Genomic DNA, 16,343 nt, shown 5'->3' with positions numbered 1-16,343 from the left:
AAATGATCCAATGTCTTCTGCTGAAAGAAAGAAAAATAGAAAGTGAACTCCATTAGAACCTCGTCAAAGCAGTTAACTCACCTATGACAGGAAAATGCTTAGGACCATTAAATCAACACTTGTTTTTTCATATGCAACTAACCATGTATACATTTAAGTACCATAAAAAATAACAAATTTAACTATTCAACCAAAATTCACTAAAATTTTCTCAAGTTCAACATCAACTCTAAAAGACCAAATACAGCAGTAGTAACTACCAGATTCAACAATAATTCTAAATAAAATTTACATCAAATCAGAGAAAGAACATAAAGAACAGCAACAACAACTCTAAAAAACCAATATTCAACAAATAGAAAGAAGTAAAGAACAATAACTCCTCTAAAATTTGCTCATGTTCACCAAAATTAACATCGAATCAGAGAAAGAATAGCAACAACAACTCTAAAAATCCAACATTCAACAAACAGAAAGAACAGCAACAACTATAAAATTTGCTTAGGTTCACCAAAATTAGCATCGAACTAGAGAAATAACAGCAACATCAACTCTAAAAACTGAATAAAACAGCAACAACCACATTTAACAACCACCAGATTCACCGAAATCAACATTAAACTAGAGAAAGAACAGGGTCGAAAATTGGAGCTCACCTAGTTGAGAAGACGACGACCACCACCACCCGACGAAGCAAACACAGGGTCACGGACTCGCAGTGAGAGAACGAGAGCATGACGCGGTGAGATACCCAGAGGCTGAGAGTGACGAACTGGCGACGAGGGGAGAGACAAGGTGAGGGTGAGGGGATGCCGGCGCCGAGCTCGTGAGAGGGACAAGGTGAGAGTGAGAGGCTGTCCGTTGCCGACGCCAAGCTTGAGAGAGCAAAGACAGAGAGACGAAGGCACGAGGTTGGCTTTGGAAGTTAGGGTTCATTTCACTGAAAAAGGGGGGTGGGGTGGGTCTGAAACTGAAACGACATCGTTTCAGGGGAAAAAAATAAAAAAAATTAATAAACATGACCCGGACCGGCTTGGATTAACCGCCGGGTCACCGGGTTTGCATTAAACCCGTCGGGTCAAATCGGGTTCGACCAGATCTGTTGCATAGACGGTTCAACGAGTGGCTCGACCCGGTCAGGTAACCGGGTGACCGGGTTTCCGGTCGAACCGGCCAGGTCGTGCCGGGTTTGATAACTATGATTTTAGGTCAATCTAGGAAAGTACAAATAACATATAGGAAATAGATGTGACTCTTAAATGGAGATGAACGTGGGGACTATTATTTTACCATCAAGATATGGTAAGAACTTGGGTAGTTAAACTTGGAGAGTAAGTAAAACAAGAACATTGATAAGAGATCAATAACTACTCATTACAATACAAAATTCTTCTCTATAAATAGAAGAGTCAAAGAATTTTAATGGGACTTCCATTCAACACTTCAAATTACACTAAATTTCTGCAAATTTCTAGTCGCACCAACGCAAAGAAAATTCATGGAGTGTGCATGTGAGTATTTAAAGTTAATTTATTTTATTATTTTCTTTCAAGCATTGCCTAATTTCCATTTGTTTATCTTTATTTTTGTCTTGTTTTTAGTTTCTTTCTTTGTTTACTAGTTTTTTTTTGTCCATTTTTATTCATTTATTTACATCTTTATTTAAGAATGTTTTGATGGCATTTTTCAAATTTCTTTTGATATGAAGTTTTGATTCATTTGTATTCACATAATTTTATCATTTGTAAAGTTAGTTTCTATACTATAATCGATAAATCTCAGGTCAAGCTCACTTCTTTAAAAGGAATCGTATCTACTCCTTAAATTAAAATTTTGGATACAAGCTTGATTGATCCTTTGTTTCAAAAATAAACCAAAATCAAGCAAAACAATAATATATGTTTATATCTTTATAATATTTTTATATAAAAATATTACAAGTATTTTTATGAAAGTAACTATATGTAGATTAAAATGTCTAGTTAGCATATGTTTGAGAATAAAAATACAAATTTTTTAGTGTCTTAAGAATTCATAAGAATTCAAGTCAAATTTGTCAAAATATGATTCACGAGTTAATACTCAAAATGACCCATAAAATTTGATTGCTGACTCAATTTAGTCCTCAAACTTTCAAGTGACTCTAATTGAACTCCAAAATTTTAATCCGTGCCTTAATTTGGCCCTTCGGTCGTTTTTCGTCATCGAAAAGCTGCCCTAACAATTTTAATTAACACCTGGCATTGTCTAAATGACGTCGTTTAACTTTTGGAGCCGAAAATATTGAGAAACGATATCGTGTGACATGAGGAGGGGATTAAACAAAAACCCAAACGTTAACCACTTCAAAAGTAAAACCCCAATTGACCTTTCTTCTTCCTCCTCCAACTCCTCTCGTATACATACCCTCAAAGAAGAACCATGGTTGTCGCTATAACTTTACTTGTTTCGCCCCCATTGTTAAGACGAAGTACCTGGGAATCACCACTTCTTCAAAAACAGGTTAGTAACAAAATAGTTGCTCTCAAAATACAATGCTTTATTTTTTGCAAAATGTTGGTTGAAGTTTGTTTTTTTACTTTTTTTTGCTCTACTTCATCAGTGAATCTTTGAGGGACATTAGTTTATTATAGTTGTTAGTGATGGTATGATTCCTGTATGCTAGAGTTTAATTTTTTTTTGTATGTATGTTGTTGTGATCAACTGAATCTTTTAAATTATTAGAACAATGTAGAAGATGTACATCACATAAACCTGGTGAAATCAGTAATGAGAGTTCTTAGTATTGTAGAAACATAGTCTTGGTAGAATTAATTTGTGTTGGAATGAGAAAGGATTGCATGAGACATATTGGATTTAAACTAGACACCTTTAACAAAATACTCTACTTTAAAATTCAAGTTTTAACACCTCTTTTTTTTAATAGCTGTCAGAACACTTTTGATTGATTAACTTATTCAATATATCGGAACTAAGCCCCACTTGAATTGCTTGTAATCTGAATTACTATTTTCAATATATTGAACTTAATGTTGTTTTTAACCATTGTCTCTTTTTTAATCTTATTTGTAGATGGATGATGGTATAATAATTGTGTATCATCATGGAGATAATTTTGTCACCAAACCAAATGACAGTTTGGTTTATGACAATGATCACATTGATGAGTTGATTGGGTTGGATGAGAATTTACTAGATGTATTTTCATTGAGAGATTACTATAAGGTCATAAGTTATGATAACATGGTTGAGTATTGGTGGCTCGTTCCTGGTAGACCTATGAAGAGTTGACTACGAGCACTAAGTCATGACAAGGAGTTGTTAGAGATGTGATTCTATACAAAGAATGAGAAAAGAGTGCACATATACTATGAGCATGAAGTTTCCCAACCCATGGTAGATAAAGTACCTGAGTTGATAGAGATAACACTTAATGCCACTGGTGTATAAACAAGGATGTCAAAGGGACCACACCTAGCCCAAAGAATGATACACCAACCATTCCTTCTGAAGAAACCAACCCTGAACCACTTGAATTTACTACAACCCATAACAAATCACCCATCAACTCCACAACTGAAGGCCCTTCCAATGCAGCATCCAATCTCCCACCTCAATCTACTTCCAACCCCCCCCCCCATTAAAGGAGACACCCCAATCGAAACTAGCACTTAAGCCCACACCTAAGCACAAACTAGCACCTAAGGAGACACCTAAGCCCGAGTCCACATCCAAACTAGCACCTAACCCCAAGTGCACATCGAATACAACTAAGCCCATACCCAAGTCCAGATCCAAGCCCAATCTAACACCCAAATCAGGATCTAAGCCCAATCTAACACCCAAATTAGCATCCAAATCTAAGGGCACTTCATCCAAATCAACTCCTACTACAACCAGGTTCTTTGCTAGACTAAAAGAAAAAGTGGTGGGATAAATACAGGATACTGGCCTAAATGACAGCAATAGCAGTGACAGTGACTCACATGACCCCTACAAATCTACAGAAGACATCCTATATAAGTTTGGACCACAAGACAGATTCACTGAATCAGATATTAAAGGTGGCAATCTGGGACAAGGTTGGGGGAATTGAAGTTGAAGCATGCTCCAGGTGCTGCCTGGAAGAAGGGCAAAGAGAAAATAGTGGAGGAAGATGATGGTCTTGTTGTGGAGAATTCAGATGAAGAAGTAGACTGGCTGCAAGTGTTGGGAAACAGAGGAAACAACCAAGAATCTTATGATGCATATGATCCAATTCACGATGATTCTGATGAAAATAACTCTTGTAAGTATGAAGAATTGAAAACCCCCTAAACTCAGATGAGGAATGGAGTGATGATGATGCTAATGATGTGTTTCCTATCTTCTCTGAGGGTAGCCAATTTGGTGAACTAAAGCTTCAAGTTGGAATGAAGTTCAATAACAAGAATGAATTTATGGATGCTATGAGGAAATTCACTATTTAAGAGGGTAGGGAGATTAAATATAGAAGGAATGAGAGCTGTATGCAAGTGGATAGCCGGAGAAGATGAGGATATGATTAGATGTCCATGGGTTGCTTATGCATCCAGAGATTCTGAGGAGACATGCTAGTAGTTGAAAATCTTTAATAATGAACACATATGTCATTATGTCCTAGGATGAACAAAAATAGGGCTGCCAACAGAAGATGGCTTGCTGGCAAGTTGGTTAAGAAATTGAGGAGGTATCCGAGCTTAAAGCACAACCAGGCTAAAGCATATTTCAGGAGAAGGTGTGATCTGGACCTAAACAAATCATCACTCACCAGAGCTTTAATAGATGCAAGAAATATTGTTTAGGGTGATGCAACTACTCAGTATGGTTTGGTTAGAGACTATGCAGAGACTCTACTTAAGAGTAATTCAGGTTCAACAGTAAAGATTGGTACATATCTTCAAAAAGAGGATCCTATATTTAAAAAAATGTATGTATGCCTAGATGGATGTAAGAGGGGTTTTAAGGCTGGCTACTGCCCACTGATCGGACTCGACAAAGCCTTCTTGAAGACTCCATTTGGGGGGACAAATACTCTCAACAGTGGCTTAGGATGCCAACAACCATATATATCCAATTGTGTGGAAAATTGTTCATGTCGAGAATAAAGAGAATTTGAGGTGATTTTTGGACCAACTGCTTGATGATTTGGGTGACTACATGGCTAACAAATGGACTTTTATGTCAGACATGCAGAAAGTAAATGAATAAATGTATTTATATGTTTTATTGATGTTTGTTGCGAGGACTGTTATTAGTACAGTTAAAATATTTAGGTGGTTGATTTGAGTTTATTTAAGTTAATTGTAGGGTCTAATTGAGGTCATTTAAGTTATTTGTGGGGTCTATTTGAGGCAAAATAATAAAATTTGCATGTGTGACTGGTTTAGGATTTGGCTTTAGCAGTAAAGGAGCTCATGTCCAATGTACACTATAGATTCTGTGTCTGGCATCTATGGAAGAATTTTAACAAATAGTGGAAAGAATAGGAGTATAGAAGACTATTATGGGAGTGTGCTAGAAAAATAACTCATCATAATTTTGATCAAAAGATGGATAGATTAAAGAGACATAACAAGCAAGCATGGGCATACCTGGATAAGTGACCTAGAGAAGCATGAAAAAGGGCATATTTCCAACATGATAAAAAAAATTGACAACATTTATAACAATGCTTGCGAGGTTTTTAACTCGAGGATCAAGAAATACAGAGCTAAGCAAATAATCATCCTGTTAGAGAAGGTTCGGATGTTTGTGATGCGGTCGATTGCAAAAAATAAGGTCAAGTTATCCCACCATGTTGGTAAACTCCCACTAATACAACACAGTAGATTACAGAAAATTCGAAAAAAAGTCTAAAAAATGGACACCGATTTAGAGTGGAAGTGAAGGGTATCAAAGATTTGAGATCCACGGTTGGCCTACCAACATGGCTATTGACTTAGAAAAAATTATCTGCACTTGTAGATTTTGACAAATAACAGGTAATAAAGTTGTTATTAACTAGTGATTTCTATTTGTTTATATCATTTGAATAAACAGATTTTGGAATAAATAATGACTGGTTTGTATTTAATTAAGTGTTGTTATTTGTTTAACAAGTGATTAGTCTCTAGTGATTGGTCTCTATTTATTTATACCATTTGAATAAATAGATTTTGAAATAGATAGTGACTGATTTGTATTTAATTAAGTGTTGTTATTTGTTCAACTAGTGATTAGTCTCTAGTGATTGGTCTCTATTTATTTATACCATTTGATTAAATAGATTTTGCAATAGATAGTGATTGGTTTGTATTTAATTAAGTGTTGTTATTTGTTTAACTAGTGATATGTCTCTATTTATTTATACCATTTGATTAAATATAATTTTTAGTACTATTTCATAATATTTGTCTTTGTAGACATGCCGTGTGTCCATGCATGTGTAGCCATCTCTAAGATTAATCAAAATTCGGAGGATTTTTGTCATCATTGGCTGACCATGAAAGCCTATAAAGATACCTACAGACAATCTTTCAATCCAATATCAAAGTAGGATCTTTGGGAAAGAAGTCAATACAATAGGTCTCATGCACCCAAAATGAGGAGAAAGTCTGGGCCAATAACCAAAAAAAGAAGGAAGGACGCTGATGAAGAGTCCTCTAGTGTTAAGAAATCAAAAACTTCAACCAAGTTGAAGAGGCAATACAAGAAATTCACATGTACTTACTATAGTACGAGAGGACATACAAAGAGGAATTGCGCTCACAAAAAGGCTAATGACCTTGCTAGAGCCCTTACTAATGCAGCAGCAGCTATTATTGCAAAAGAAAAAGGTTCCAAGGCTGGAGAGACTACAGACCCAGCAAATGCTGCTACTGCTGACACACAAACTGGTGAGATTAATGCAAATGCTTCAATAGCACCACTTCAAGCTGTTGATGATGCACAAACTTCAGAGATTGTACTCACCCAACCAACTTATTCACAGTCAGAAAATCAAGAACATGTAGTGATTTGTTTCTAATATTTGATTAACTGTTGACTAGTTTGTATTGGTTTATAATACACGATTAAATGTTGATTGGATATAATTGGTTGATACTATTTGATTATATATTGATTGATTTTTATTAAGTTGTATTAGTTTTTAATTCTGTTAAAAATTTTACTAGGTCCCTCCATCAGACCCACCTCCACCTCCAAAACAGGTGACAAGGCCTGTGAAGCTATAATCTAAGAGAAAAATAACTTTCAAGATGGATCCAATGCAAGGAGCAAGTTTTGAGACAGTTGCACGCTTGGCAGAGTTTATAAAATTTGTCCCCACCCCAGGCTTCAAACCACCACCAACAAAATAAAATATGATTTGCAATGTTGACTGAAAGAACTTGTGTAGGATATATTTCGTAGAGAGCCTTTTCAAACTATGTTCTTTTGATATTTTGAGACTCTATTACGTAGAGTATTTGATTTTGGATTAGGATATTTTAAAACTGTGTTATGTAGAGTATTGTGGTATGTTACAGATACTGCTATTGTTAATGCTGCTTATCACTGATGACAATGATTAATCACTATAAATTACTAAATGAATGACTATCTTTTATTTTTTTTTTATAACTTATTTTGTAAAATTTTATATCTCTTTTATATAATCTCATTTTTAAACAACTTTCACAGGATACATCATTATCTAAGAGAGTGTAAAATTCCATTTTTATTTTGTCATCAACTTTCAGGTCTATGAAAAAAAAAAAATCAAATATATAATAATATTTTATTCACATAATTGATATCACATTTACATATATTTCATCCCACCTAATCTATAAGCTACAATCATAAATTCTGAAATAATGACAAACACAGACAACATAATATTCCACATTCTTAATATTCTAATTTCAGCTTCAACTGCACTAATTTTCCATCCCAGAGATATTTTTCAATGATCTTCACTAACTGGAATTTTATTTCTCCCAACTATGGCTTCTTCTTCTTCTTCAACATTTGTCCATTTAAAAAAATCACACCATCTCTTATTGGGAGTCTGCAACACCAAAAACCCAAAAAAAATTGAGAGGAAGAACAACTACAAAACCAAGAATAATTTGATAAATAAGACACAAAATCAAGTTGTAACAATTCAACCAACTCACATTATAGTTAGACATCCATAAAATGGTCTCTCTAGATTGGAATCCGTCCTACACCACCGAAGAATAGGACGCAATCCACAACCGCACCAATGCAGAACCTTCCCACCTCTATCACGGTGTGTGTCCTACACCCAGCCACCATGTGAACAAGCTCTACTAGAACTACCTGAGTCATGGCTGCTGCTCCCCAACATCCTTCTCAATTCTTGAAGAGACTACTATGATTTGAGAAAATTTGGGCTGCTAGGTTTTATGTTCAAATTGTGATGGGTTAAATTGGTGCCTTGAAGAATTTGGCAACGTCATCTAACCGTTAGGTGCCAAGTGTTAATTAAAATTGCTAAGTCAGCTTTCTGGTAACGAAAAACGACGGAAGGACCAAATTGAGACACAGGTCAAAATTTCGGAGTACAATTAGAGTCAATTAAAAGTTTGAGGGCTAAATTGTATCGAAAGTCAAATTTTAGGAGCCATTTTAAGTATTAATTCTATGATTTACCTATAATTTTTAATTTATCCTCTTTTAATTTTATTTTCTTTTACTTTTAAATTTTATTTTTCATGTTTGTCCTTCTTTACAAGGTGTTTGAAAAATTAGTCTCTTCTTTACAAGCTGTTTGAAAACTCCTTTAAAATTCAATTTTTATGGTAATTGAATTCAATTCCAATGTTTGAAACAAAAATAATTAAATTAGTTTAGATGGAATTCAAGTCAATTTTATTGTTTTCTTTCAAAATCAATTCCAATCTATGATGCACGAACATAGGACACGTCACGACACAGGATACGCCAGCACACAAATTTTAAAATCTTATAAGACATGGGGACACCCATATATATAAAATATAAATTAATTTTCTAGTATTTTAAAAGTCTTATTTTAATTATATAAAGTATTTAAAATATTTTTTTGCTTTAATAAATAATAATATATACTATTTCTAAATTTATTTCAATAATACATGTTAATAATAATGTTGGACACGCTGACACGTGATGATATTTAGGTGTATCCAAGTGTGTCTGGAGAAAATTTTTTTATTTTTTCTTAAGACAGTTGGACACAACAGAGACACGTGTCGGACGAGTGTCGTGTCCAAAATGTGTCCGACACGTAGACACGACAACTCAGCAAAGTGTCTGTACTTCATAGATTCCAACCAAAATAGGTCCAATTTGAAATTCTATTCTATTGGAATTTCACTCAAAACTTCAAATGTCTAAAATATCCTTATAATCTAATTACTTTTTCTTAACTTTTCTTATTTACTTTCTTTCAACGCCTCCCACCTTTCAACATACAATTTCTCTTCTCTTACCACCTTCATCCTTTTCTTTTCCTTCCCTTCTCCTTCAACTCACTTAATATAATATATACTTATTTTTTTTAAAAGATCTACTATGTAGATTTAAAAAAATATTCATATGTATAAATTTTATGTGTTTAATTTAGATTAGTAACACTAAACGTTTGTTAGTCTATTATGTCTAAATATTTTAAGTTAAGTTGTGTCAGTCATGATACTAGCAAAAGTAGAATAATTTTATCTCATTTTAATGACATTAATTAGTTGCTATAATTTTTATTAGTAACTATTTTTTTTACTTGCTATGCCATTAAACCACTTAATAAGTTTGTTCTTAATGGTTCATATTTATTTTTTTGCTGTTGGTTTATTGTTAGAATTAACCATAAAAAATTATTTAATTCTTTTAATTAATAATAATATTTTTTAAGTTTAATATTTTAGATTAATCTAATTTTTATTTTTTAAAAGAGGTAAACAAATTTTAGTTTGAATAAAATTTAGTTAAAAATATAAATTTTTTAATTATTTCATATAATTTAATAAATAAGTATATTTATTATTTAAATATAATGTTATATTAATAAAGAATAAAATAATTATCCTTTATAAAATTTAAATTCATTTAGTAAACATTCTAATTACTGAAATTTAATTAAATTCTATAATTTTATTAATTTATTTTAAATATTAGAATTCAATTTAATTTTGATTAAAATTTAATTTTTAATAGAATTTAATTTAATTTTATACTATTAAAAATTTTTACAGAGGCCGCTAAAATAACTAATTCCACCCTTGTTTGATTTATTATCTTCTTCTTCTATCATAATTTTTGTTTAATATTTAGGAAAAAAGTGTTGACTCTTGAGCTTCACTAAGGTCAATTTTTTTATCAAGAGAAGAAAAGAAAAATTAAAAATTAATTTTATGTCTATTTTTTATTAAAAAATATTAAATAATTATTAAAATTTATTATTTTTTATTATTAATTAATTAGTAATTTAATTTTTTTAATTTAATAATTCAATAATATATTTTATCATATACGTTTAAATATTAATAACTAAATAATAATTAAAATTAATAATCGATTATTTATTTTCCTAAACAAATTATTTCATAGAATATATATATATATATATATATAAACAAGTTTTTCTATTGCAAGGACAAACTTGCTAATGATTGTAAAGTTTATCCACTGTAACGGCAAACTTCAATATTTTTATGAAGTTCATCCACTGAAACAGCAAACTGAAAGTCAGATGCAACTGAAAATAGCATGTTTTCGCTCCTAAGATTTGTATAATGAATCCACAAAAATATTACAATAGCCGCTCATCTAACGCATCCTCAACTAACTTCCCACAAACCATGTCTCTGAACCACGACAAGTTGACGGTCCACTTATTCCAGTTCTATCTGTAGTTTAGATTTGGTACATGTCCTAATAATTGTTGCCATAGCTCTTCTGTAGAACGCTCCTCATAGTACTACTCTCAACCATCAACGCAACTACTAAGTGGGTCTCTATCAACATTCAGACCCATTTGATATGACATGTCTTGTAGGGTGATCATTATCTCATCACATAGCATGTGAAATATGTGGAACTCTAGCCGTCATTTCTCCACCAACGCGAATATCAAAGGCCAATTATGATTCCTCTCAACCATGTATACCACATGATCGAAACTAGTCTATTGAAAACATTTTCTGATACGTTCATCGGGTCTGATCACTAAATTTCGACCATCCGTAACATCCTAATAAGCTAAAAAATAATTAACATTTTTGTCAAATATGTTTAAAATAATATACATTTATTTAAACTTATCAAACACTAAAAATTAAACATCATACCAGTTAACCAAATCTACCAACAATATGTTCTATCTGATCTAATCTATACAACATATTTTCATACCCTACTAATTCTTGGTCTATCAAATTATTTAAAATCAAATAAGTACAAAATTAATAACAATAATTTTTATACCTACATAATTCAAAAATCCTTAATATTCTACAGAATAACTATCAACAAGCAACTAAATCTAATTAACTTTTATAATAATGTCTAAATCACTTATTCTTATATTTTTGAATAATTAATTTTAAATGATTATCTTTATATTTTCTACTAAATCATTCTAAATAATAAATTTCAAAATTTTAATTAATTAAGTCTATATAATTATAAATTTAATATTTTTTAATGTATTATTTGCTATATATGTGCTATCAACAATTTTATTCAAAATTAAAATTATAAAAATAAAATAAATTTAAAATAAAAAAATAAATTAGATAACTTCATAATAATTAGTAACTTTGCCGTTGTTATGGACAAACTTGCTTCAAACTTTAAAAAAATATATTTTAAAAATTAAAGATGAAATAATTTATTTTCAAAAATAAATATTTTTTTTTCAGAAAATTTGTCCCATATGTATACACTTCCAACTGAAATACAAAATGATAGTCGCATTTGTTTTTCACTTTTATTTAACTTCAAAATATTACAAAGAATAAACACTAAATTAATTTTTAATCTTATAAATCAATTCTTAATAAAATTTTATTATAAAATCATTATATCTCAAAAAATATATCAATTTAAGATAAATTAATTCTCTTCACAACAATAAGAAACCAATTTTATATAATTAAAAAATTTATTAAAAATAAAATATTCAATCTAAAGTTTTTTAGGAGTAATTTGAATATTTATTGATCATGAATTATGAATGAAAATAATTGATTTGGGATATGCTAAAGTCAAGAATTATGAACCGAATGCGACGTCGTTTCAGGACATCTAAACGTGGCAAGTGGCAACGACCAACGGCGATCTCCGCAAGAATAAATAGAAAGGAAGGGTCCTCTTTAGTTCACACACACTCTCCCTTTGACTAACCTACACTATTATTCCTCATTTCTTCTTCCATTTTCTTCGATCGACGGTTCCAATGGCCAAAGATCCAGTTCGCGTTCTCGTCACCGGTGCTGCAGGTACCTTCTTTCCTTCCCTACCTGTGTTTCTCATCATCATCAACATATCCACACTTTGATCTTCTGTTTCATTTGCTTCCACTTGTGCTTTATTGTAATTTTTTTGCAGCTTATGAATTCTAGGTTTGTGTCAAAATTGATGCCTTTGTTTTGTTTAATGGATCTTCTATTCTGATTTAGATCAGATCTGATCCTATGAATCGATGATTTTTCATGCCGATTTAAAAGCTTCAGATTTATTTTCATGGTGTAAACTGGTTCGGGAATCGGGATTCGCTTTGTTTTGAACTGGGTTGTGGTTTCATAATGCATTAGGAGCTGGAAGTTCATTTTTTCTTTAATAGTTTTGGGATCTGTCTTGTTATGCTATCTGAGCTTTGGGTACTGAAGAACAACTAATTTTGTGACATTCAGTGTAGAAAATTGACCTTTTGACGATGTTATTATAAAAAATTGTTACAGATGATTGATTTCCCTTTTATTTTTTTGAAGTTACTAATTGATCTCCTTTTGATTAGCTCAAAATAAAACCGGGAGTCACGTTGAACTTTTCTGATGGCGCTATTCATTTCTTTTTTGTGGTATTTATCTAAGATTTTTTTCTAGAGTCTTGTTTTAAAGGAGATGCTATATGCTATATATATATATGGCATACCATGAATTTGATGATGGAATATCAAATTTTTCTCCATGTCACAAAATATATAAAGCTAGCTGTAGATTGTTTCATGAATACTTGTAATAACTTAGTTGAGATAATTCTCTGAATGTACTATGGTGGTATGCATCAATTTGCTTTTCAGTAGCACAGTTCTTTTATATTTTTGTGCAGCTGGAAAGAAAACAGACATTGTCTTACTAATAAAATACTTTAAACTTTAGGGCAAATCGGGTATGCTCTTGTCCCTATGATTGCCAGGGGAGTGATGCTCGGCGCTGACCAGCCTGTGATCCTTCACATGCTTGATATCCCACCAGCAGCAGAGGCACTGAATGGTGTTAAAATGGAGTTGGTTGATGCTGCATTCCCTCTTCTCAAAGGTTTGAGTTTCCTCCAATTAAATGTTACATGAGATTCATGGTTTACCACTTTGGACTTGACACTGGGTTATTTCGTTTATATGAGTTATCCACAACCTAATGAGATATTTTGAAATCATTCGTGTCAGGTGTTGTTGCTACAACTGATGTGGTTGAGGCATGCACTGGTGTCAATATTGCTGTAATGGTTGGTGGCTTCCCAAGGAAAGAAGGTATGGAGAGGAAAGATGTAATGTCCAAAAATGTCTCCATTTACAAGTCCCAGGCTTCTGCTCTTGAAAAGCATGCTGCTGCAAACTGCAAGGTAACATTCAAGATATGTTGGAGATGCATGTTGTGTTCTGCCTATTGATTGAATGCTAATTTGTCATGATTTCTGTGTGGTGATGTCGTATGTACAACCACTATACCATAAGGATTGCTGATTCTATTATATGTTCCCATTAAGATATCTGGGGTTAGAATTCTTTTAATACTGATGTGAATTCATGTACAAGATGAAAGTTTTTACTTAAATTACCTTGGACTGTGTTATTTAAAGCATTGCACCTGATCAAATGTGTAATTCGATTTGTATCTTGAAAGTTGAAGTCCTTGTGATCACAGGGTGTTGAAAAATATCTTTTCCTTTTTTAATTGAAATAAGATATGTTCTACTTAGTTTTGATATGATATGTTTCAGTTTTATATGTTTCTTGGAACATTTATAAGCTTTAATTCTCTGGATTATCATGCAGGTTCTGGTTGTTGCTAACCCGGCAAACACCAATGCTTTGATCTTGAAGGAATTTGCTCCATCCATTCCTGAGAAAAATATTTCTTGTTTGACTAGACTGGATCATAACAGGGCCTTGGGTCAAATTTCTGAAAGACTGAATGTTCAAGTTTCGGATGTGAAAAATGTTATTATCTGGGGTAACCACTCATCAACTCAGTACCCTGATGTCAACCATGCAACTGTTAGAACCCCAGCTGGGGAAAAGGCTGTCCGGGAGCTTGTTGCTGATGATGCCTGGTATGTTGACTAAACTACAAGAACCAACTTATCAGTTTCAATGTTTTTTTTTTTTTTTTTTTTCTTTCTTTTTCTTCAAAATAAACTTCTTATTGAGCATTCCATTATCTAGGTTGAATGGGGAATTCATAACTACTGTCCAACAACGTGGTGCTGCAATCATTAAAGCTAGAAAGCTCTCAAGTGCACTATCTGCTGCCAGTGCTGCATGTGACCACATTAGAGACTGGGTTCTCGGAACTCCTGAGGTTGGTCGGATTAGTCCTGATCTTCTTTTAGGTTCTATATGAAGTTCCCAGCTCAGTTTTCTCAATTTTTTGTCTCTTCTGGTTCAGGGTACCTGGGTGTCAATGGGAGTTTATTCTGATGGATCTTACAATGTGCCTGCTGGACTGATCTATTCATTCCCTGTCTATTGTCAAAATGGAGAATGGAAAATTGTTCAAGGTAAGAGCTTGGTTGATTGTTTCGAAGAAATGAATGAGGCACATTTGATCTTTATATTGTAGTATTATTTTTTTAACTTATGTCCCTCCACATTCCTATATTTTAATTATAAATTGTTATTTTCTACTAAACACAGGACTTACAATTGATGAGTTCTCAAGGAAGAAACTGGACCTGACAGCAGAAGAGCTCTCCGAGGAGAAGGCTTTGGCTTACTCATGCCTCTCTTAGACCGCTGCTTGTTTACCTATAGAATTAGGCGCAATTTTTGAATAATGCCTTTCCAAGATCCCGAGAAACTTTTGATGGAGTCTCCATTTTTTTGGAAATTACTTGTGTATTGTAGTGTCTGTTCCGTAGTATATTTGACCTTTATGATTTTTAACTCATGGCCATGGATCAGAGGCGTAATCTTATATGCTTATGAAGCTTATGTGACCAATCTAGGTCTTTATTTTCGTTTTTGGTGTGTGAATGCCAATGCAAGTGTCTTCTTTTTTTTTCTTTCTATTTTCATCAGTACTTGGTGGAAACATTATTTTGGTAATTTGGTTATACCTGTTTACTAGTGTAAGCCATTACAAAGGGTCAATAAATCAAAATAGTGAAGTCATATCTCTCTGATATCTCTTCTTTGATTTGGCTGGACATGCACAATGCATTTCTCTCTGCTTCAGCGATTGCACGTCAGTACAATTTGGTGGTACATTACGTTAGGTTCAAGAATCAACATGGATTATTTTATTTTACTTTACTATTATTAATTATTTTATCTTTGGCCTATGATGTCCGGATACACATGAACATGAGGCACAACGACATATGAATTTAAAATTTTTTTAAGACACTGGGACATACATATATATAATATAAAGTATTTTTTAAATAAATTGTATTGATATTTTGGTATTTTATTGATATTAAAATATAAATTAATTTTTTAATTATTTTTAATGTCTTAGTTTAATTATATAAAGTATTTAAAATATTTTTTATTTTAATAAATAATAATATATACTATTTTTAAATTTATTTCAAGAATACATGTTAAAAATAAGATGGGATATGCTAGTATGTAATGGAATTTAAGTGTATCATTTGGGAAAAAATTTTTTATTTTTTATTAAGATAAAGTTGGACAAGTGTTGTGTCCGAAATGTGTCGGACATAGCGACTCAATTCAGCGAAGTGTCCATGTTTCGTAGTCTTTGGCTATATCTACTTATCTGTTACCTGTTGGACGAGTCACAATTGTGTTACCGTTCTTGGAGGTTCCACAACGGTTACAAGGTTTCAAATTGTTTTAGCAACGCTTGGTTTTGTTATCACTTTGCTTTGAATTGAGTGTTGGT

General features: G+C 32.4%; 1 protein-coding gene across 1 annotated transcript; it reads left to right on the top strand.

Moving 5' to 3' along the window:
* The first annotated feature begins 12,330 nt into the window (after window positions 1-12,330).
* Window positions 12,331-15,611, top strand: LOC107617412 (malate dehydrogenase). The gene is made up of 7 exons (XM_016319169.3): window positions 12,331-12,488; window positions 13,371-13,529; window positions 13,658-13,833; window positions 14,267-14,544; window positions 14,657-14,792; window positions 14,880-14,991; window positions 15,128-15,611. The coding sequence occupies exons 1-7, from the start codon at window positions 12,446-12,448 to the stop codon at window positions 15,220-15,222; spliced, it is 999 nt and encodes a 332-aa protein (XP_016174655.1). The 5' UTR covers window positions 12,331-12,445; the 3' UTR covers window positions 15,223-15,611.
* Window positions 15,612-16,343: the final 732 nt, after the last annotated feature.

Source organism: Arachis ipaensis, chromosome B9, assembly GCF_059453495.1.
Source record: "Arachis ipaensis isolate K30076 ecotype BB chromosome B9, ASM5945349v1, whole genome shotgun sequence".
In the NCBI taxonomy this organism is placed as follows: domain Eukaryota; kingdom Viridiplantae; phylum Streptophyta; class Magnoliopsida; order Fabales; family Fabaceae; genus Arachis; species Arachis ipaensis.
This window is presented reverse-complemented; position numbering and strand designations above follow the sequence as displayed.